Source organism: Lichenostomus cassidix, chromosome 21, assembly GCF_008360975.1.
Source record: "Lichenostomus cassidix isolate B80296 chromosome 21, HeHo_3.0, whole genome shotgun sequence".
NCBI classification, from domain to species: Eukaryota; Metazoa; Chordata; class Aves; order Passeriformes; family Meliphagidae; genus Lichenostomus; species Lichenostomus cassidix.
Window position 1 is genome coordinate 7351885 of NC_139501.1, and position 21999 is coordinate 7373883.

A 21999-nucleotide genomic window follows, 5' to 3' on the forward strand; every position below is an offset into this window, starting at 1 on the left:
TCTCATCTTTGGCTTAGAATCTACTCTGACCCCAGTGCCTTGTCCCCCTGCCCACTTCCTGCCATCTCAGTGCCTCTGACATGTGCTCAGGCAGTTGTCCCTGCCTTTGCAGTGACACTTCAAGGAGCCAGACATGATGCCTGGAGCCTGTGTCTGCTGGAGAAGTGAGAGCCCAGCACCCACAGCTCTCTCTAACAGAGGGGTTTCAGTGGCTGTGAGGCTGAGAAGCAGGAACCAGCCCCAGGAGATGTGCAGTGAATGAAAATGCAAACTCACTCCTTACCCTAAGGAAGGTATCTAGCGAGCCGTTCTCCATGTATTCAGTAACAATCATTACCAATTTGCCTGCAGAAGACACGGGAGGTCAAATTAGCACAGAAGTCACCTTTCTCTGGGAAGCCCAGTGCCAGGGTTTTACTGGGAGAGACACAAATCCAGGCCTTTGGGTCTCCTGCAGCCCCTCAGAGTGGTGTCTCCCCTGCACTGGGCAGGACTGGCCCAAAAGTGGGGATGTGGCAATAACCCAGACAGGTACCCCTCCCTCCAGGTGCTATTGATGTGGCTGGGTCAGCTTCGTTACCCTGCTGAAATTTGCATGCCATTAGTGTAAGGCTTTGCATCAGAATGTGCCTTTTTTGAGGAAGACTTCAAATTATGATTCAATACAGGCAGCCTTTAAAATAAATGCCTTTGAGAAGGACATCTCCCAAACCAACAATGACCTGGAGCACACTGCAGAGCAAGGTGTGGAACTGCCATGGAGAAGTTTGTCCTGGAAGAGAAGGCAAGTGGGTGGCTGTCCCAGGTAAATGCACAAATCTGAAAAGACACTGGGGCAGTGAAGGATGGAGTGCATCCAAAGTGAGCCCTGACACCCATCTCCCAGGTTGCCCGCAGGGAGATACATTCCAGCTCTGCCCCACCATACACTCCCTTCCCTGCCAGCCACATACTCCTGGTGACCACCCCCTCCAGGTGGATGACATTGGGGTGGTCAAACTGTGCCATGATGCTGGCCTCGCTCAGGAAATCCCGCCTCTGCTTCTCTGTGTAGCCAGCCTTCAGTGCCTTGATGGCCACGGGAATCTCCCTCTTCCCTGGCAGCTTCAGGCGGCCGTAGCACACCTCTCCAGACTCCCCTGCAAGGCAAGGGAAGGTGAGGGCATGGAGAGCTCCTCATTTCTTGTGCTCACCCATCAACAACATGAATCATCCAGTCTACCAGTATACTCACCGCATGCCCCAGCCCCTCTGTGTTTCCGCCTGGATTTCAATCCCCTCCAACCCCTCCAGGATTCAATCCTCTGAAAGGATTGCCCAGCTCTGGCTTTCAGTACAGGAAGGGTGGGAACATCTGAAACCATTTCTCTGTGGTACCTTTCACTGAAGGCAATGGGCCAAGAGCAATGATTACAGTGGCACTTGCTTTATTGCTTTTAATGAACAAATTTGAGAGTCTCAGAGCAGCAAGGATGACCCTCACTATTCCTCTAGGTTAAGCCCTTGGGGTGCTGCTAGTGAAGTTCCAGCTCCATCTCTGCACCATGCTTCCCTGAAAGCCCCTGTTCCTATGCAAAATTCCCTTTTGTTCTGAAAATTTAACATTTCACTTGCAATTTCATTTGCATCTTGTCACCCCAGGTTTTTTCATGGGTGCATGTCAGGGCACCTATGGGGACAGGCCGAGCCATCTGCTGTGTCAGCCTGAGCCGCCCATGCCACACCTGCTGACGAGCAATCCCCTGTGCCAGGCTGCTCCAAAACGTTTATTTCACACCCCCAAACCCCCACTCTATCCATAGTTTTGATCTCACAAGGATAAGGAACAGATGAAGCCCTGCCAAGCACTGCTCTGATCTCAGTGGGCCAGGGGCACAGCACAGCCTCAGATCATGGATTTCCCCGAGCAGACACGATGCAAAGAGGCAGCTGGGCCCCAGCACTCACCAGACCCAATGATTTTCTCGATCTTGATGCGGGAAGCCTCTATTTCACGGGTGAACTCATGCACGGCTTGGCAAGGGTCCTCGTACGTGTGGGGGTCCACATAGAACCTGGACTCGGGGAACTTTACTGCCAAGTTTCAAAGGGGAGAGAGGAGATCAGGGCTCTCAGGTAGCCTTGCACGGAGGGAGGGGCACCCAGCAGCCAGGCAGAGGATGGGCAGAGGTAGGACAGGCTGAGGAGCCACAGAGATCCAGCACAAAGAGCCCTAAGTCACTCTTTGGCCCAGCAGTGTTCTCAGAGCAGTCCAGGACCTGGCTACCCAGGTGTTCTCCACATGATTGTCCCACTCCATCACCCTCCACCCCTGCCCCTGGCCTGCTGCTCTCTGGCATGATACTGCTGTAGTTTCAGTGCACACTGTTCAACATTTGTCCCTGGGATCAGAGCCCCCACTCAGGTCTCCTAAGACATCTTCCCAGCAGCAGGCAGGATACAAAACCCTTCCCCCTAGAAACCCCAGCAGTGTCAGGGGGTAACAGTCCAGCTCTGTGCCCATCCATAGGGCTGGGGTCCTTCCCAGCGAGGGTCGTACCTTGCCCATTCTGATAATGCATCTTCTCCTCATCAGAGTCCTGGAAAGCCTTGCTGTACCCACAGTGCCTGCCACGGGGGGACAAGGGTCAGAAGAGAAGTCCCCATCCCACAAGCATTCCAAAAGCAGGGTGGAAGGCAGTGCATGCTGGGGCTGTGGGCAGCCAGAGATAACACTTGGCCATCCAGCAGCTGCATCCCTGTGTCTCACTGGACTGACATTTTGGCCTGGATCAAAGTACTCTCCAGGTGCTCTCCACGGCTTGGCAGTGGTAAAAGCATGTGTGCTCCACATGCCTGGCTCAGCCATGCTCAGATGGAGCAGACAGTTTCCCTTGGATCTATCTGATGGAGAAAAGATCTCTCCACCTACCCACCAGTCCATCCAGTTAGCCCTTGTACTGGTAGTAGTTCTGGTACTGGTATTGCTACTGCTTGTGCTACTGATATTCTGTATATGATATATTGTAGTATACATACTGATTTATAACTATTCAGCCTGCTGGCGTGAGGGGAAGATCTGGAGACTGGCTCTGCCTCAGGGAAAGTGGTGACCCTTAAATGAAGTCTCTTGGCTACTTATTAACCCCTGACCTATGGATGCTCTGGACAAACTGAAAGGAGAAAAGTTGTGCCCATGTTCTCTCATTCCTCCTGTCCCTGTTGGAGACCTCCAGAAAACCCCACTGGCCTCCATAAAACCCTTACCTCTTCTTGCAGATCAGAACCACCAGCAATGCAACGAGGCCAGTGATGAGTGTCAGGCAGATCCAAACAATTGTCATCGTGTCGTACCGGAGAGACACTGGGAGAAGCAGGGTAGGAAGGGGGTGAGCTGGAGTGGGGAATGCGCTGCTGAGCTCAGGAATGTACCTACCCCATGGCCTTCAAAGATAAAGCCTTGGGCTGACCACAGGGCCATGGTATTCAAGGATAAAGCCCTGTCCCACCTATTCCCAGCTTTGAACCTCTCCCAGTGTGCAGGAGCCATTTACATGTGGGGAAACCAAGCCAAGACCTGAGAAGGCCATGGTAACACAGCAAGCCGGTACAGAGAGGAGTTTGTAGCCTCAGGACCTCTCCAGGTCTTCCGTGACCTAACTGCTACATCCTCCATCGTCTTTCCAATGTATTGGCATGGACTCATTAAGGTAGGAAAAGACCTCTAAGAAAACTGAGTCCAGCCATTAATTAACCCAGCACAGCCAAGGCCATTCCTAAACACTGTCCCCAAGTGCCACATCCACAGATTCATCAAGCACTTCCAGGCATGGTGGTTCCACCACTGTCCTGAGCAGTCTGTTTCAATGTCTCACCAATATCTTCTTTCCACAAAGAAATGTTTCCTAATATCCAATCTAAACATCCCCTGTTTCAACTTGAGTCTGTTTCCTCTTGTCCCAAGCATCTCAGGAGGGCAACCTCAAGAAACCCTGCAGGCTGAAACACCAAGGATTGTGCCTCCAAACCCCCGCCCTGTGTGGCAGAGGAACAGTGACCATGGAGAAGGGCATCACCACCCCCCATGCTCCCTGCCCTTCCCACACCCCATACCTGCACACACTCACCTGGCTTCCCTGTTTCCACTTCCACTGTCTGGCTGAACCTCCCGCAGCCAGCAGAGGTGCGAGCCCGCACCTGGAAAATGTAGCGGGTTGCAGGCTTGAGCCCAGAGATGGTGGCAGTGGTGCTCTTGGATTTCAGAGTTGAGTAGCTCTGCATTTCCTTGTCCTGGGGAAAAATAACAACAAAACCCTCTCTGCATCAGCATAGTGACCACAAAGTCTTCCAAAGAAGCTCCTTGTGCAAGGCTGGCTGATACCAGGGGCTTCTCTGTGAAACAAGCTCAGCATTACCTTCTCGTAGTACTTGATTTCATACTCCAGGATGATGCCGTTGGGCTGGTCCGGCTCTTGCCACAGCAAGGTGACACTATTCTGGCCTGTGCTCTCCTGGTGCACCACCACCACCTGTGACGGGGCTGGGGACCAGACACAAGGGGTTAGATGCCTGCTGAGGAGGGGCCGCAGGGAACAGCAGCAGGGAAGGGTGGAACTAGAGCTCCAGACAGGACCCTCGGCTTAAACCAGGTTTCTGATTTGATTAAAGCCTCGTGGAGACAAGTGCTGTGACCAGGACTGAAAACAGGGTTTTCCTTGCTTTGGCTGCCTCGGTCTCTTCCCCATGGAGTAAAGCAGCTCTGAGGAGATGAGAGAGGAGGGCACTGTCCCAGCACAGGCAGGAGGGGACACTGGTGCTTTGCTGTGATCTGAAGCCAGAAAGCAGAAGGACCAGTGGGGTTGCAGGTCATGGGGATCCCTAACAGGACTCTGTCCCCTCTTGTTCCATCTGGGGTAAAAGGGAAAAGGGCAGGGGAAGAAGGAAAGGGGACATGATAAAGTGTGGTCAGGGTCTGAGCATCAGTCTAAAAGTGCCCTAATGGTGCTCTACTGCCCTGGGATATTTGTCATCTTCCCAGGCCAGAACCTGTGAATCAGTTCTTGTACCTATAGCCATGCCTGAACTGTAGCTGTCACAGCTGGAGGAACCAACTTACCAGTCTCTTTTCCCACTGGGAAAATGCCCCCTGGAAGTTCCCCATAATGTAGTGGGTGCTGTGATGGCCAGGTGCAGCCATTGGGTCTGACTCATGGGAAGGGTTCAGGCCCTGCTTGGGAGCTTCACTGCCAGGTTATAATGGGATGTGGCAGCTCTCGGAAAGACAGAGCTGCCATGGCCATGGCTGCAGTGCAAGGGTGTCACAGGAGCAGCACAGAGACCAAAGACACCACAGGGGCTGCAGCAGCAGTGGGGCACTAAGGGACTGAAAGAAAGCAGTTTTAGCTCAGTTCATCTTTGGACTGACTCCTCTGAGAAGCAGAAAATGCGGTTGGTACATAGCACCCTGGGGAGATGGGACAGGGTGGGATGGTTGGAATCAGTGAAACTGCATGGGCATGGGCAGTGCCTTTGCTCCAAACAGCCCCAGGGAACCTGTGCTGCATCTGCCTCAGCCATGCTCAGTCATTGGGGCTGGGGGGGCAAGGGTGACCAGCACCCAGCATTGGTAGGTCCCCCCATGCATGTCAGGGGTCCCTCAGCCCCCTGGAGGGCAGGGGCTTCTGTCACATGCAGCAGCTGGAGCAGTTGGCTATCCCCTAGTAGAACACTGAACTACCTGTTGCTGAACTACCAAATTCCCACCCCCACTGCTTTCACAGCACCTACTCAGAATCCATTTTGCAGCAGGGAGGTCAAAATGGAATTATTCAGCACTTCCTGAGAACATCCCTCTGAAGCATCCAGCTGAGGCAGCTCATCAGCACTTGGAGGGATTGTGAGAGATAACGCCAGCGGGACTGACCCGTTTCCACATGCTGCAGAAGTGCTACAGGCTGGCATTAGTGACAAAGGGACCTGTTCTCATGCCAGCCATGAGCTATCCAGCAAGGCTCCCCATGTTTCTCCCACTGGCATCCCAGCTATGAGAGCAGAAGAGGCTCAGCATCATGGGAAGTTCTTGTGGGCTCATCTCAAGCTGGGAGGACTGACAAGGAGGGTCCATCCCTGCCCTCATCTCTCTGCCCACAGTGTGCTCCACAGAAAAGTGCCATGGAGCAAAGTCCTGTCCCACCTGGGCTAGAGCACCGCTCAGAGGAATTTACTGGGGAAAGGGGATTTTGCAGGGAGGAATTTGCAAAGGTGAGACATACATGGGAGAGACTTTTTCCAGCGAACATTGCTGTCACTTGCTGGGGCCTGGCATCAGAGTGAGCTAAGAGCAGAGCATGAACTGCTGCCGGGCCCTTTGGGAAGGGACAAAAGGCTGGAGGATCAGCCTGAAACATTAATGCTCTACTTAGTGCTCCTGTCAATAAACAAGTGTTCTCCATATCCCCAGTCTCCTGCAGAAAAGGAGCCTCCAACAGCAGCTGCAAGCTGAAGTGAAGGGAAAGGAACTGGGGAAAGGACATCATGAAGCAGAGAAGGGTGAAAGTTAACTTGGGCAGCAACTTGTCCCCAGCCCACCCCAGCTCTCTGAGCCCACCTCCAGCGGCAGAGAGGACAGGGGCCACATCTCCTGGGTGTCCCAAGCCCATAACCAGACCAGTCTGACCAAACCAAACCTGCTAGAGCAGGATCTGGCTGCTGCAGACACTGGCTGGAGCAACGTCAGAGCAACATCAGTGCAACATCAGCATCACCCACACGGGCCAAGCCTGGAGTTCCTCCTACCTGCCTGATTTGTCGTGATGTTGGCGACCGCAGCTCTCCTGGACTCCAGGCTGAGGTCGGAGACACCATTGACAGCCTCCACCCAGAAGGAGTAGTTGGTGTGTGCCAGCAGGTTGGTGACGGTCAGCGCTCCCTGCACCAGGCTCATCTGCTGCGGCACAAAGCGGATGCCGCTGCCACAGGTCTCGCATGGCCCTGCATCCCCTGCACAGCGCCGGCACAGAACGTTGTACACAATGTCCGCACGGCCACCCTTGTCCAGTGGTGGGCCCCACTCCAGGGTCACCGAGGTGCCATTCACACTGGAGATCAGATTCACGGGAGCAGAGGGGGGCCCTGGAAAAGAAACAGGGATTCAGGTGGAGTGAGGGCTGCTGGAGCATTGAGAGTGGTGGAGCATGGAACCAATGGACAAATATCAGCAAGAGCTGATATTAGTTCTGGGGGAAGCAGGAAGCAAGGGTGAAGCATGAAGATTGTAGAGGAAGAGCCAAGGTGTTGATGAGCTGGATGTGCTCCTCCAAAGGGAAAGGTAAACCCACATTTCCTTGGGTGATTAATAAACTTGGGTGGATATTCCTTATGGAAACACAAGTCAGATGCTCCTGACCTGTCTTTCACCCTGGCCTTAGCTAGCAATGCCACACTTGTCTGTCCTCCTGGACCAACTACAGAAAGGAGGACTCCTCCTGGGATGTCCCTGTCCCCTTTTAATAGCACTAGGCTCCTCAAAGTGGTCTATTGCAAAGCTGAGACCATATGACAAAATGTAATATCACTGTCCACCCACAGAGAAGGAGATCACGGCAACCTTTGGCTGCCCAGGGGTGTCTGGCCACCCTGTGCACTTCTGGAAAAGGAAAGCTGGGTTGGTGGTCAATCACTTCTCCCGGGTTACAAGAGACAGGACAAGAGGAAATGGTCTCAAGTTGTGCCAGGAGAGGGTTAGATTGGGTATTAGAGAAAATTGCATCACAGAAGGGATGGTCAGACATTGGAACAGGCTGCTCAGGGAAATGGTGGAGCCACTGTCCCTGGAAGTGTTAAAAAAAACGTGGATGTGGCACTTGGGGGCATAGTTTAGTGGTAAACATGGTGGGGTGCTGATGGATTGACTTGATGACCACAGAGGTTTTTCCACCCTTAACGGTTTTGTGACTCTCTGACTGTGGTCAGTGGTGTTTGGAGAGCAGCAGGATGTGGATGACACACAGGCAGTGTGGGAGTGCAGCTAAGGGGGGCTCCCAGCTCACATGCCAGACAGAGACTCAGGGTTGTAGGGCTGCTGGAGCACCTTGGGCAGCAGGCATGGGGCTGGAGGGGCGTGCTGGGCTCAGCCAGGAGCAGCTGCCACATCTGAAGATGTGCCATGTGCCCCAGTGCAGCATGGCCAGGCACAGGGCAGCCAGGGGTACCCAGGGGTACACAGGGGGCACTCAAGGGTACGCAGGGGGTACTCAGGGGTACTCAGGCAGCATTGAGGGGGTAATCAGGGGATACTCAGGGGTACTCACGTGTGCAGGCAGCTGATGGGGGGTCCTGCACGGCACGGTAGAAGCTGCTGTCACAGCGGCACACACGGGCTGCCCGGCTCTCTGAGTGGCTGTGCAGGGGACACTTGGCACACAGCTGGTCCCCAGGAGCCGATTTATAAAATCCCAGCTGGCAGGCTGCAGAGGGAAGGGCACAGGTCACAGGGATGTGCCTGGATGAGGAGCATCCCACAGCTCAGAGGATCCCACCAGCTGGGCTGTGCTCTCACGTAGTGCATGCGAAACCAGCCCTTCTCCCCTGCGCCTGGGCGAGTCCCCCTCCAGCTGCCCAGCCAGAAACTGGGCTCTGTGGAAACTTCTGTCTGTTCCCCCAGCTGCACTCACTGCCATCCTGACACCCATTCCCCGCTGCCTCACAAGCAAACTTGGGTGCTTGTGACATTCAGTAGCTGCCTGCAAAGCTCCAGGCATTCTCCTCTTACCTGTGCCTGCTGTCCAGCCACTGTCTGCCCTCAGGACTGCAAGAGAGCACTGTGACGATCAAACCATGCAGCACTGGAAATCACCCTAGCAACTATTCCAAAATATCATTTATGGGGCAAATTTGCAACACAGTCCTCACTTCACAGTGGTTGCCATTGTGCAAAGATGCCTGTGCCCAGGTTCCCAAAAGCATCCATGTGGAAGGCTTTAGAAATTAAATCTCCACACCTGGGACACGGTACCTGTCCTTCTGCAAGACCCTGGGGTGCTGCCCCACAGAGCAACAAGTTCCCTTGCACAAAACAACAGGGAAAGACCCTCTCTTGTTGCACAGTACAGCAAAAAGGCACTGCACACCCATTGCCCTCTCCCTGCAGAAGGACATTCAGGTCAAATGAGACAGCCTTGAAAAAAGGTTTTTTTCTGACAACACAACCCATCTGCACTTCCTCTGCCTCCTCCTGATGCAGGAGCTCATCCCACGCCAGGTCTGGCATCGTTCTGCTTTATCCACCCCCCTTCTCCCAGCAGTCCCTCAGGTGGATCATTTGTCAAACAAACAGCTCGTCTCTTGTTAGGAAAATCGATTCGTTCAAGAGTGACATGTGGCATATCAGGTATCTGTCTGGGGGTGGAAGGATCTGCCCTCTCTTGCAGACTTAGATTCCAAATTAGGGAAAGCAGGCTCTGTCTGGGTCCCTGTACTCATGAGGTACTTTTAGGACCAGTTCCAGTGATTCAAGGATTACTCCTGCTCTGACTCATCTCTGGTTTTTCCCACTGAGGTAGTGATACCTTCATTTTCTCATCTTTACCTCCAGTGGCCAGATCTGCATACAGCCTCATTCTTTGCTTTCTGGCATGTAAAAGGGTTTTGTTTGTGATCCAGCATCATCAGTGGGCTGGGTCCCTCCGTGCTGTTTGTTCTCTTTCAAGGTGCTGATTAGTTTTCTTATTATAACACTCCTTTCCTTGCCAAGGATCTCCCTGGAATATGCTAGCAGCATATTCCACCTATCACATGCTGCACAGTGACACAACGGCCTTTTTAGAACTGAGCTACTCTAGCAATGGCAGCTGAAGGTAGTGCTCCAGTCACACATCCCTGGTGTGGGGACCAGTTGCTGGTCCCTCTCCAGGCACTGTCACCAATTTCTGGTGGCACTTTTGCACCAAATGCTCCATTAACAGCAGGGGAGTGATACCATCAGCAGGACGGACATGTCCTGCACGTGCCAGAGGAGGCATCACAGGCTGGTGTTACAGGTTGGTGTCATATCGTGGTACAGCAAAGGCCAGCAGTTCCAGACTCTGTTCCTAAATTCCTTCTCCTCCACTCCCCAAAGAGCATCAGGGCAAGGAGCAGAAATGCCCAAACCTGGGGATGCAAGGGGAGGCCGATGTGATATTGCAGTAACTTGGGGCTGTTTTTTCCCCCAACTCTTCTGGCACCTTTCACCTCCTCAAGGGCATCAGGAGAGGAGAGAACACAGGGGATGCAGATTTGGGAAGAGGTTTGCTGTCCCTTGCCAGCCACACCAAGGACAGCCTGAGACACTTGGCAGGCTCTGGTGCTGACTGGTCCTGATGATGCCGAGAGATTCAGGGACTCTGCTCTTGTCAAGCAACCCCTGATGCTGCAGCATCCTCCTGTCTGCAGCCCTTTGGTTTTGGGTGTAAGACTGAATGAACACTGATATGCCCTGTTCTCAGGTGGGGAAAAATTTGGGAAGCAGACAGCGGGTGAAAAAAACCCCGACCAAACCCCAAAACAAATCATAAGGAAGAAAATTTCCCAGTTTGTCCATGTGAGAAAGGATGAAGACACTGCACGAGCACAGATGGGAGCTGAGCAATGGGACAGCCCTAGTCAGTGCTGCGCAGGAGCAGGTCAGGAACTGCTGCCTTCAGCTTGTATGAATGTCCCTTGGACCTGCAAACCACCATCATCTCCACCCATGCAGCAACCAGGAACTTGTGATTCCAGAGGCACTGGAGTGGTTCTCTTCACCACTACTTAATTAAAGGCAGAGAAATCAGTGCTACCTCAGGTACGGAGAGACAGGCAACAGGAAGGATGGTAACACAAAGTGCAGCAGATTTGCTTGGAGCAATTGTAATCACTTAGCATTTAATGCTGTAAAAAACCCATTAATTACCTGTAGCAATGAGTCACAATTATTTTAGATGCACTCAAGGGGAAAATTATACTAAATGACAAATTACAGGTGAATTTGTGCACCAGGGCAAAACCATTGGGAGCCAGCTCCTGGCACATGGACAGCATGAGCACATAGGGAGAGCTGGGGCAGGCACTGCCCGGGGGGTCATGCATGTCTAGGTGTCTCAGTGCCTGCTTTAGAGGGAAGCAGGACACACATGCAAAGTCTTTCACAAGCACAGGAGAGGGCACCAGCTTGAACCTACACAAGGTATGAAATACCTCCAGTACAGAATGCCAGGCATGTCCAGTTCTGTATTGATCTCTCTCATGCCATGCTAGTGACATGTGGAAGACCAGGACCTACCAGGTTAGCTCTGGGAAGAGCAATCAGCGGAGAAGTGCCCAGCAGGAAAAATTCAATTAAATGCACCAAGTCTAAAACACACTGGACTCCACAGCCATGGTTGTGGCACACAGAGAAGCCTCCCAAATCTGAATCCACCCAGCAGAGAGGTGCAGAGTGGTTGTCCTGCTGTCTTCACTGCAGCCAGCCATAGCCCCCTGCCAGAAATACCCTCCTTGGAGCCCTGGGGAAGGTGGGGTTTTTTTATTCCCATTACTTTATGTAAGTGACACCCTTGTTCTGTGTCTGAGGATCTCAGGTCCTGCCTCTTTGTGAGCCACCACAAGTGCTGCTATGGAGTGCTCCTGTCCCCAGTGCCACCCCCGGTGACACCCAGCACCAGCTGCCTGTCCCTGCAGTTTGACCTCACACTCACAGGGTGGTTTTGCAGTGCACGTGGGACAGCAGCAGCCCTTCACCTGCCACTCTGCTCATGACTTGCACACCCACATTGTTGCTGCAGCCCAGACTTCTGGCCGGTCCCAATGTCACCAGGAGAGCCTACAAAACCCAGCACTGAACCTGTGCCTGGCAGAGCAGTTTTCTAGCCCTGTATCACACAGGTGAGTCCCCAGTGATCACCCCAGACCTGTTTGGGTCTATACCATGGGGCTTCCAGTGATCCCCCAACCCTGCACAGCACACCTTGCCTGTTTTTCCAGCCCACCAGCCCCACTCTCATGCACTGCCTGCCAAAAGTACCCCAGAGCAGTAGGTTTGTCTCAGGAACAGTGAACATGGAGGGATCTGCCAGCCATCTGGAGTTTGGTCCATTTGTTTCACTCCCTCTCCACCCTCTGGGGACAGGACAACATCTGCTAATAAGCTGGCAGAGCTCAAGAGATGATGGATGGACCTGTCAAGGATACGCTAGCAGGGAATGAGCTGCTCCACTCCCTCTCAAGTGGCTGCCTGGGAGCAGTGCTCTGCAGGTGGCCCTGGTGGGACCACCAAGGGCTGCTCCAGTGGGGCTGCAAAATGAGAGCACTGGCCCCATGCCACTCCCTCTTGGCTCCATCCTCAGCCCAGGAGGTTTGGGCAGGGTGAGGGCATGGCTGAGAGGGTGACATTGGGTGTCACTGATGCCACCAACTGCCCCCCTTCCTGACCCTTTAACAGATCTGGGCATTCACAAGCAACAGAAGAGCAGTCATGTACCTCCCTTTGGCCAGGCTGGGAAGAGATAGAGATGGAAATTAAGGTGTCACAGCCATTGTGACAGCCAGAGACAGGCACCAGTCCCAGAGCTCCCTAGACTGCACAAGCCAGCACAGAAAATCCTAGCTCCTTTCAATCCAGTTTCAGCATGATGCCTCCAATCTCAGCTTCCACACAACACAGACACTGAAACAGAAGCAGGTTATTCTCAGTCATGTCTTAAAGAGAGGTATCTGCCTCATTGCCCCAAATCTTCTGTTTTAGCAGGGCTGTGCTCCCCTTTCCCTGCAATCCTAGGTCAGCCCAGGCTCTGGCCTCTTCAGTGGCCTGGAGGGAGTTTGGGGGCCTGGCTGGGCTGGTGTTTTCAGTAATCTCCTGGTCCTGAGGTCATACCACACCCCACAGCCCTGCTGTTGCTCATACACCCTCCTTGTGCTGCTTGTCCCTGCATCGCCACAGTCCTGGTCACCTCTGGCCCCTGTCCACAGCCCCAGTCCCATCTTGCAGCCCCTTTGCACAGTTCACAACCCTTCCACCCCCAAAGCAACCCGTCACAATCCTACGCACCCCTGAACTTGTCTCCTATCACCCCAGACTCCAGCTCACATCACTTCCCTGCTGCTTGACCCTTCTTCTCACAAACAACCCAGCTTGCACTCTAGTGCATCCCTGAGTCTTTCAGAGGGGGAACAGGAGAAGTTTTTTACCCATGAAGGCTTTGCAAAACCTGTGCTTGAGGCTCCCAGCAAATGGCACACACAGCAAAGGAAAACCTGCATCTTTGGTAACACCCAGACTTCACTGCCACCAGGACAAGTTGTATTTAGAAGGGTTCTGCTCTTCCAAGTGGAGTAATTCCACTTCTAGTGCTGGGAAAACTGAAGCCATGGTGGTCCAGACTGAGTGCATCCCAAACTGGAAATCTGCATGATGCTGCCATAGAAAAATCAGCAGGTCTTAGAGTTTCAGAATCACTTAGAAGAATCTCAGAATGGTTTGGTTTGGTTTGGTTTGGTTTGGTTTGGTTTGGTTTGGTTTGGTTTGGTTTGGTTTGGTTTGGAAGGGACCTCAAAGATTATGCAGCTCCCCTGCCCTGCCATGAGCAGGGACACCTTCCACTAGACCAGATTGCTGACATCCCCATCCAGCCTGATTTCAATACTGTTGGACACACACCTGACTCTCTTCTGCTCTTTCCCACATCTTAAAAAAAATTTAAAAATAAAAAATAAAAAATAAAAAATAAAAACAGGAAGCCTCTAAATCCCAGTTTGCTGTGAGTGCTGCTCTGCTGCTTGGTGCAGACATCCTTCTGTGGGAGTGGAGGTGATGCTGTGCAGACTGGTGTAGGTGAGACAACCTGGCACACTCTGAGCAAAGGCTTTTTTATAAAGCTTATCCAGGGAAATGCCACAGCTTGCTGGAGTCTGATGGAAACAGGCAGCCTGGTGCCAGAATTAGAAAAAAGCTGTTTCCCAAACTCAGTCTTGTCAAATAGTTTTAGGCAGAAGTATCCAAAGTTTATGAAAAAAACCCAAAGATTTCACCAGACCAAAACCACACCCAGAAAACAGAGTCTCAAGGAAGAGGCAGGGTCCAGTGGGACACCCCTGAAGGTGACAGCACTGGAGGGAACCCTGTGTCCCTGCTGCAAGGCATGAAAGAAGAAAGGACACACAGAACACCAAGAACTTCATCCCATCCCTGGCAGGAGCTGAAGGTCATCTTTGAGGGGCATCTCAGCACATCCATATGGCTGTGGATGTGTAGAGGGGCTGAGCTGTAAAATGAGGGTGCCCAGACATCCCAGGGCCAGCACAGCCCTCGCCTCCACACAACTGAGCTCCACCAGCCGTTGGATCCCTTTCTCCTTCTTGGAGAAGTGGCAGCTGCACCAGCTTGTTTTCAGAAGGGGAAGAAGTCATCACACAAATAGTGACGTGGGTGGCATCTGGTGCTCCTGCCAAGGGCAGAACAAGTTTCTGGCAGGGCCCTACTGCTCTGTCAGATGAGGAGCATCCTCTTCATGCAAGGCAATCTCACCAAGCCTCTGAATGTGCTGGTGGGGAATTTGAGATTCCTGCCCCCCTTTATGTTACACTATTCCCAGTGTAAGGACTGGTGCAAAATTCCAGGTCTTTCCTGCGCTCTGTGTCCAAACTCCCCAAAAACAGCTTCCCAGGCACCTGCACACTGTAAATCCAGCGCAACAACCTGTGTTCACCACCTAAACGCAGCCAAATTCTGTGGAAGAGTTCAAACAAACAAAAAGCCCCAAACAAAAAACCACATTCACAAACTCATTAATGTCTTTATCCACCACAGCCCAGCTGCTCTTCACCACTTCTCAGAGGGCCACAGAGACCTGCTAAGCACAAATAAAATTTCATTCATCCCCATCACTTCCCTGAACTCCAGCCTAGCATCATTCTCACCCTTCATTTCTGTCAGCACCCAAACACAGAAAAGTCTGAGGAAAAGTGGCACACAATAAAATATTCAGCCAAGGACAAACCCCATATTGTTGTGTTGCTGGGACACAGAGGGTGCTCTGCAGGCACCTCCATCCTTTTTGTTTGCTCCTTAGCAGAGAAATAAATAAATGAGTTTAGGTGCTGAGGTGCTGCTTTGTTTTATTTTCCAAGTAAATGCAATTAGCCATTGGATTTTAGAGGAGGGAATGAGGTTGCTGGAAATCCTGGGATCACCCTGTTCTGCCTGCTGCCTTCTCCAGCAATCCCACTGGGCTGAATTAGCCACACACACAGCCCAGCACCCTAGGGTCCAAGCCTAGCAGCCAGGTCTGTGACTGGGAGCTGGAGGTCCTGGTGTGAGACAAGTGTGAATCCAAGGATTCCACCTCAGGGCTGGATAAGCCTCCAGAGGAAGAAGTTTTTCCTAATGAAAAAGGAAAGAGCAGATTTAGATGGCATACTAATTAATATTAACATACTAAATTCTTCCCTGTGAGGGTGGACAGGCCCTGGCACAGGTTGCCCAGAGAAGCTGTGGCTGCCCCATCTCTGGAAGTGTTCAAGGCCAGGTTAGACAATAGGGCTTGGAGACCCCTGGGGTAGTGGAAGATGTGTCTGCCCATGGAACAGGGTGCGACTGGCTGAGTTTTAAGGTCTCTTCCAGCCCAAACCTTTCTATGATTCTGTGTTCCTAGGCAGTCATAGTTTATGTGTCTTGGAAAACAAACTGGTTTTCTCTTTCCTTCTTTTTTTTGGGGGGGATGCAGAGCTTTGGGATAACCAGGAGGTGACATGGTCTCACCAGCCAGTATTGCCTGTATTCTACAGAGCAGCTGACAGCCTTGCAAACCACAATGAAAATCTTGTGAGTTACCAACTTTGTTTGATTGCTTTGTCTGAAATCATGGAAAGGACTTTTGCATAACTCCCACAGCACCACTTCAAAACTGATTCTGCTCATACCCTTGGAAGCTTTATCTTGGTACACTCATGGCAGAACCCCTCTGTGAGGGACACCCAGGATATTGGTGCCACCAGCTCTGAGCATGACAGCCTGGTACCGAGGCAGCAGGCACGAGATGCTGCAAGCAGGTAAGGCTGTGGCTTGGGCCTGCCATGTGTGTGCTGGGATTTGCACAGAAATTCCTCTTGAAATCCACACCAAGGAAAGCAGGACATCGTCTAAGATATTTGCTTGGAGCTGTAATGACAAGGTACTCTCATAGAATAATGAAATCACCAAATGGTTTGGATTGGAAGGGACCTTAAAGGCCATCTCGTTCCACCTATGGCAGGGACACCTTCCACTAGACCACTTTGCTCCAAGCCCCATCCAGTGGCTTCACCTGGGACATTTTTCCCCAGGTGTTTCCAGGGCTTTCCCTGCCCCTGTGTCTGGCTGTGCCCCCAGCACAGTACATGGGGTGCAGCTGGATGGGGTTTCCCCTCCTCTCCCACAGCTTGGCTCCGCCTTTGCCCCACCAGCTGTGGGACTTTCTTCATAAAGGGCCATGGATACAAAACTGTATTCACAAGCACATAATTACCAAGCTGGGTATTTTCTCCTCTTATTTAGCAATGCTGTGGTGCTTTAATTGATCAATTAAAGTTGCCCACGAGGAAGGTTTAAGGTACATTAAATCTACTGATTGTTTCATCAGCATGAATCCCACCAACTGGAAAAAATTAACTGGCTTCCAGATTGCTAACCAGACTTTCTAGATCCATTTCCACCAGCTGTGTCCCACAGGAGGCACAAGAGAGCCGAACAGTCCTTTCTCTATTCCCACCTCTCCTTCACTTTGGGAGCTGGAGGGGAAAGGGTCCTAGCAGAGGCTCCTCCCTCTCTTCTCTTGTCCGGAGGAAAAAGGCTAATTTTTGGCTGAAGCAGAACTGGGTAAAGTCTAACCCAGGGCCAGATCCTCATTAAGCCACACACAACAGACCTGTGTTTGGTGGCTGTTCTCACCCAGGCTACAAACACCCATCCTCATGTGCAAATGGGTAGCTGGAGCAGGAATTAGGAATTGCTCCATTCCTGTGCCCTCATCAGTGTTTTCCATCCAAAGGGAGCAGCCAAGCTGAAGGTCTCAAGAACAGCAGAGGGAAAGCAGCCAGAGCAATCAGAACACTCAGAGGATAAGATGTCTGTTCTGCCTGTTTTGATGCATTTCTGCCAAAGGTGCATCCACCTGCTCTGACAACAGGGAAGAGGGCCTGTCCTGTTTTCTATGTGTTTATTAAAGAAAACCCTTTCTGGGAGATTCTGTGCTCCTGGAGGTCCCCATGGCTGGATGCTGGATGGGTTTGTGTCAGCTCCCAGAGAGGAGCACCATGAGCCAAAGCCATGGCACTGCTGCTGATGCTCCAAACCAACTCCCTCTGCATGTACAACCTCCGAGCAGCTGAACAGATTTTAGCCCAACTTTAAGTTTTTGTCATTGATAGCTGGTGAGAGATGCAGCCCAAGAAATAATTCAGACCTGACTCAAAAGGGGGACTCTGATGCAAGGACCATGGATTTACATGGTCCAAGGCCCAAGGTCCATCCACCAAGGACACCACCACAACGCAAGGTCTTGATGGCTCAGGAGCCCGGCAGCCCTCCCCAAAGAGGGGCTGACCAGGGCTGGTAGGAGGGCTGTGGTTGAAGAGCCATTGTCCTCACCTGCCTGAGCCTCTGTGTCCATTTCTCCATCTATCCACTCACAGGACAAGGTACTCATGTTGCAGCCCTCAGCCTTTGGGGAGGTGGGTTATGGGTCCTTCCCTGCCCACAGAAGCACAACCAGGCCCCCCCTTTTCCATCCCTCTAATTGTACTGACTTTATTGAAATGGGTCTCTATCTATTTGTCCTGCACAGCAGCTGCATATCAATAAGGTGAATTATGCTGATTGTCTCCTTATCTGATAGATTGCTGGGACAGATCCTTTTCCCTCCTGCTCTTGCTTATTCTGCTGTTTAGGCAGAGCAGTTGCTATTTGCTGTGTGTAAGAGATGTTAATGTATTGTGTGTGGACTGATGCATTTCAAGGAAGAAAGAACAGCATGTCTGAGGCTGGGGGTGATGGGGTGAGGGAAGAAAAGTCCTTCAGAACCTTGAAAATAGAGGAAAAAACAAGTAGGTTTTCCTGTCACAGGAGGGGTTTCATCCTTAGGGTGGCTGTGTCAGAAGATGCTGTGGGACTAAATGCTGGGAATATTAGGAGCTGCTAGACCCCAGGGTGCCATCAGCAGCTGTGAGAATTCCTGCTCAAACCCCATTTCTGCCCAGCAAGGCACTGTAGCATATGTGCCCAGTCCCAGCTGGAGAAAGGGGCTCTCTGGTGAGGAACCTGGCAGAGGCATTAGGGACAGATACAGGGAAAAATATCTGGTGTGTGGGGGCTGTGACACATCTGATGCCAAGCCAGCTGGCATCCTCATGATCCTGATCCCAGTGCCCCTGAGTGGAGATCTGGCCCCCTCAATCCCATGGAAACTGACCTTTACATCCTTATGACAAACAGCAGGACATCAAAGTAAAGTGAAACGTGTAGATCCTGCTGGGATGAGTGCAGGAGTCGGAGATCCCAGCCACCACCCTCCTACCCCACAAAAGGGCAGTGAAGGATCCAACGTGATGGATGACAGCAAAGCCCCATCCCTAGAAGTGTCCAAGGTTGGACAGGGCTTGGAGCAGCCTGGTGAAGTGGAAGACGTCCCTGCCCATGGCAGGGGGTGGAATGGGATGAGGCTGGGTCCCTTTCAACCCAACATAGTCTGTGATTCTACAACTCTTTAATGGGGATGAGAGGCAAAGAAGTTCCCCATGTTCCTACAGATCTTTTACCATGTCCCACCTCACCCCTTCCTTCCCAGGTCTGTTGGCACTACCTTTCTTCTCTGAAGGGCTGGGAACAGCTCTGGCTATGGTCTGGTTTCCTGAGCTGTCTTCCATCACTCTGGCAGGCCCTTAGAAAAATGGATGTTAAAGAGGAGGGGGAGAAACCTCCACTGTTCAAATATCTTTCGCTTTGACAAATAAGGCATCTGGCTGTGAAAGGCAGAAGGAAATTAATTTGGAATCATATTTTAAACACTGCCATAGAGGCAAAGTATCTTCTCTCTAATTTTCCCCCCCTCCACACCTCCCCTCCCCAAGCAAAAAATGAATTTCCCTGATATTTATAGAAAGATTATTAGGGCCCCAAGGAGTGATTTATATCATCTCATCCCTGTAACTGAGAATGAAAAATTGCTGGGGCGACAGCCACTGGAATCCTGCTTTTGTCCACCTGACAATTAAAATGGCTAATTTCCAACTCCAACAGATCTGCCGGGATTATAAATCATTCCTGAAAGGCACTTTTCAGCCCGAAAAATGAACTCTGCCCCAGTCAGGCACAAGATCAGAGATTTGCATCTGTTTGCCTTCATGTGTAAATATATGTCCTGCTACCCCACCAAAGGAGACATAGGAAAAGAGGTGCTGCCTCTGTTCACTTGATGTCTGGTCATCAAACTGTGCTGGAAGCTGGGAAAATGGGACAGGGAAGGCAGGAGAGTGAGACAATGCTGAGGTCAGACAAAGTCCAGTGACATTTCTGTCCTGTTTCTGATGCCAGAAGGCTTGGATAGTTTCACCAGAGAGCATTGCTGGGTCTGAGTCCCTCTGCAGGGCCACCTGGGGACATATGTTGGACCACACTTCCTCCTGTGCCATGCCTGTAGCAGGAGCAATCCCACCAGAAACAGGCAGGAGTACAGAGAAAGGACTCTACCACGGCTGTGCTGCCAGGAGGGAGCAAACCTGGCTGAGGAATCATATGAAAGTGAAGCAGGCAGAGCCCAGCATCAATGCCACAGCCTCTCTCTGCCTTCTGCCTTTGTGGTGGGGATGTCTTGGGGCAGAGTGTGCAATACAGGACTGCTGGAGGGGAATGCATGGAAGGGCTGTTCGATCCATCTGAGCCAACTCACAGCTGCTTGCAGTGGTGGGGCTGGCACAGCCAGCCAGGAGGCCCATGCAAGTGCCCCCTCCTGCAGCAGCATGTGCCTGGCCCCACATACGCACTGCCCCCACTCTTTAACATGACGGAAGACCTTTCCTGAGTTATTAGAGCTATCCCAGGATAACTTTCAAATTGACGGTCACAGACAGGAGGAATTTCAGATAAAAGCATTTATTCTGTCCGTCCTTCCCACTCTGTAACCGGGGACCTGCAGGAGCCAGCGTGGGTCCCAGCAGCCCCTGGATTCATTCCAGTCCAGTGTTGGACATCCTAACCTTGAGTCAAGTCTACCTAAGACAAATGCTCCACTTGACGTTTCCATGGAACTCAAACAAAGGCCCCGCACTCATATTTGTGCTGCTCCCCCTCACTACATCCCATGAAGAAACAGAGAGCAAACAAATCTGTGTGGAGGGCTCTCCCGGGGCGCCTGTGCTCTGTATACACACATCCCGTGCCTGCTGCTGGTCACCCCACTTCCTTATCACAGTTTGTTCAGTCAGCAGCTTGAAGCTGCCCAGCCGTGCTGAGGGCCCCTAGGAAGACTCCCCACACCCCTGGACTAGGGACTCTGCAGCATCCCCGGGAGGTGAGGGATGGAGGCAACGACCTTGTTCCATGGAAGCCCAGTGTTTTCCTTCTTGTTTTCCTCCCTTTTAAACCCCTCCCAGTGGTGGGTGTTTTGGAGAGGCCAAGTAGTGTGTTGCTGGAGCACACCAGAGATCTCAGCACCAGTCAGAGCTGCTGGGGGCACTGAGCTGGGATCTCTGGGCCAATGATCCATGGTAGGGAAAGATGGAGCCAGAGCAGCCCCTGTCTTGATGCCAGCCGGTCCCCATACCAAAGCCATGCCCTGTGCGTCAGGACCTGTCAGAGCTGCAGGAGCTCCCAGGGAGTTTGCCAGTGGTACCAGCCACATATTTTGGATGCATGAGCCCAGCCAGCAAAGGCATGGGGCCTTGACAGAGACTGGCTGTCCCAGTTTCTGTGAGAACCCTTCTGTTCCTCAGCCCTTCCCCAAAGAAGCAAGAGCCCCTTGCAGCCACCCTTCCCCTTGCAGGCACTGCAGAAAAGAAGTAGGAACTCACCCATGCATGAATCCCGCTGCTCTTCGTAGCCAGCACTGCACACGCACTTCCCGATGGGCACCAACCACTCTCCCTCGGCACTGCAGTACATTTTGGGGGTGTCCCTCTCCTCTGAATGGCCCACGCACTCTCCCCGCACTTCCACCAAGGAGGACGAGTCCGCCCCAGTCACAGCCTCAGAGAAGGATGCCAAGTTCCTCACCGTAGCTGGGCACTTCTTGTAGTACACCCGCACTGAGACGATGGCAATGCAGGCACCTATGTCCTGGAAGGCCAGGTAGAAGCCCCTCTTGCTCAGTGGCCCCACGCCCCGCACCTCTGTGTTCAGCTTCAGGCGCCGCACACCCAGGTCCACGCTGGTGAAGCTCTCATCCGCTGCAATCGTGTCGATCTTCAGGAACTGGCTCTCCCGGGTGCTGGTGCCCAGGTCCCGGTCAGACTCCATGTAGTAGAGGTTGAAGGTCTCCTTGCAGGTGCCCAGCACACCTGGCATGCTGTTACAGTCTCTCAGGGTGAATTTGATCTCTGCATAGACCCGCCGCGCTCCGTCCCGCTGGACCCAGTTGGTCCGGAGCCAGTTGTTTTGGTTGGGAGTCATGACATTACAGACCTGGTAGGTGTGGATGGGGCTGAAAAACTCATCCATTTCATTGATCGAATCCCACTGCAGGACAGAGAGAAAACAGGTCACTCCAGATGTCCCCAACCCCTGGGACAGCAGGGAGCATGCAGGAGTCTGTGCCATCGCCCACCCCTCTGCTCCTGTGTCTGGTTGGGAGGTCACTGCTGCCACAGGGCAAAAGCAAGTGAGGAGCAGCCGTTAGCCAGCACTAATTTGGGCAGTGACACCCAGTTGCAGTGCTGTGGGAGGTGTAGCCCTGCTTGCAGATGGGAACACTTGCTGATGTCCTGGCAGAAGCTGATGGCAGCGAGTGTTTGTGAGGGCTCCAAACCCTCCAGGTCATG

At 52.3% G+C, this 21999-nt stretch overlaps 1 protein-coding gene across 2 annotated transcripts in view; it reads right to left on the reverse strand.

Annotated features, from left to right (window-relative positions):
* Positions 1–21999, reverse strand: part of EPHA8 (EPH receptor A8) — a 53608-nt gene that overhangs the window by 8648 nt on the left and 22961 nt on the right. For both annotated transcript variants that reach the window (XM_085080383.1, XM_085080382.1), the window contains exons 3-12: positions 21034–21697; positions 8289–8444; positions 6775–7110; positions 4395–4519; positions 4107–4269; positions 3247–3343; positions 2540–2607; positions 1948–2073; positions 954–1139; positions 284–345 (exon numbers count right to left, since the gene is read on the reverse strand). In XM_085080383.1, coding sequence (XP_084936509.1) covers positions 284–345; positions 954–1139; positions 1948–2073; positions 2540–2607; positions 3247–3343; positions 4107–4269; positions 4395–4519; positions 6775–7110; positions 8289–8444; positions 21034–21697 — 1983 coding nt within the window. The remainder of the gene's footprint in view (positions 1–283; positions 346–953; positions 1140–1947; positions 2074–2539; positions 2608–3246; positions 3344–4106; positions 4270–4394; positions 4520–6774; positions 7111–8288; positions 8445–21033; positions 21698–21999) is intronic.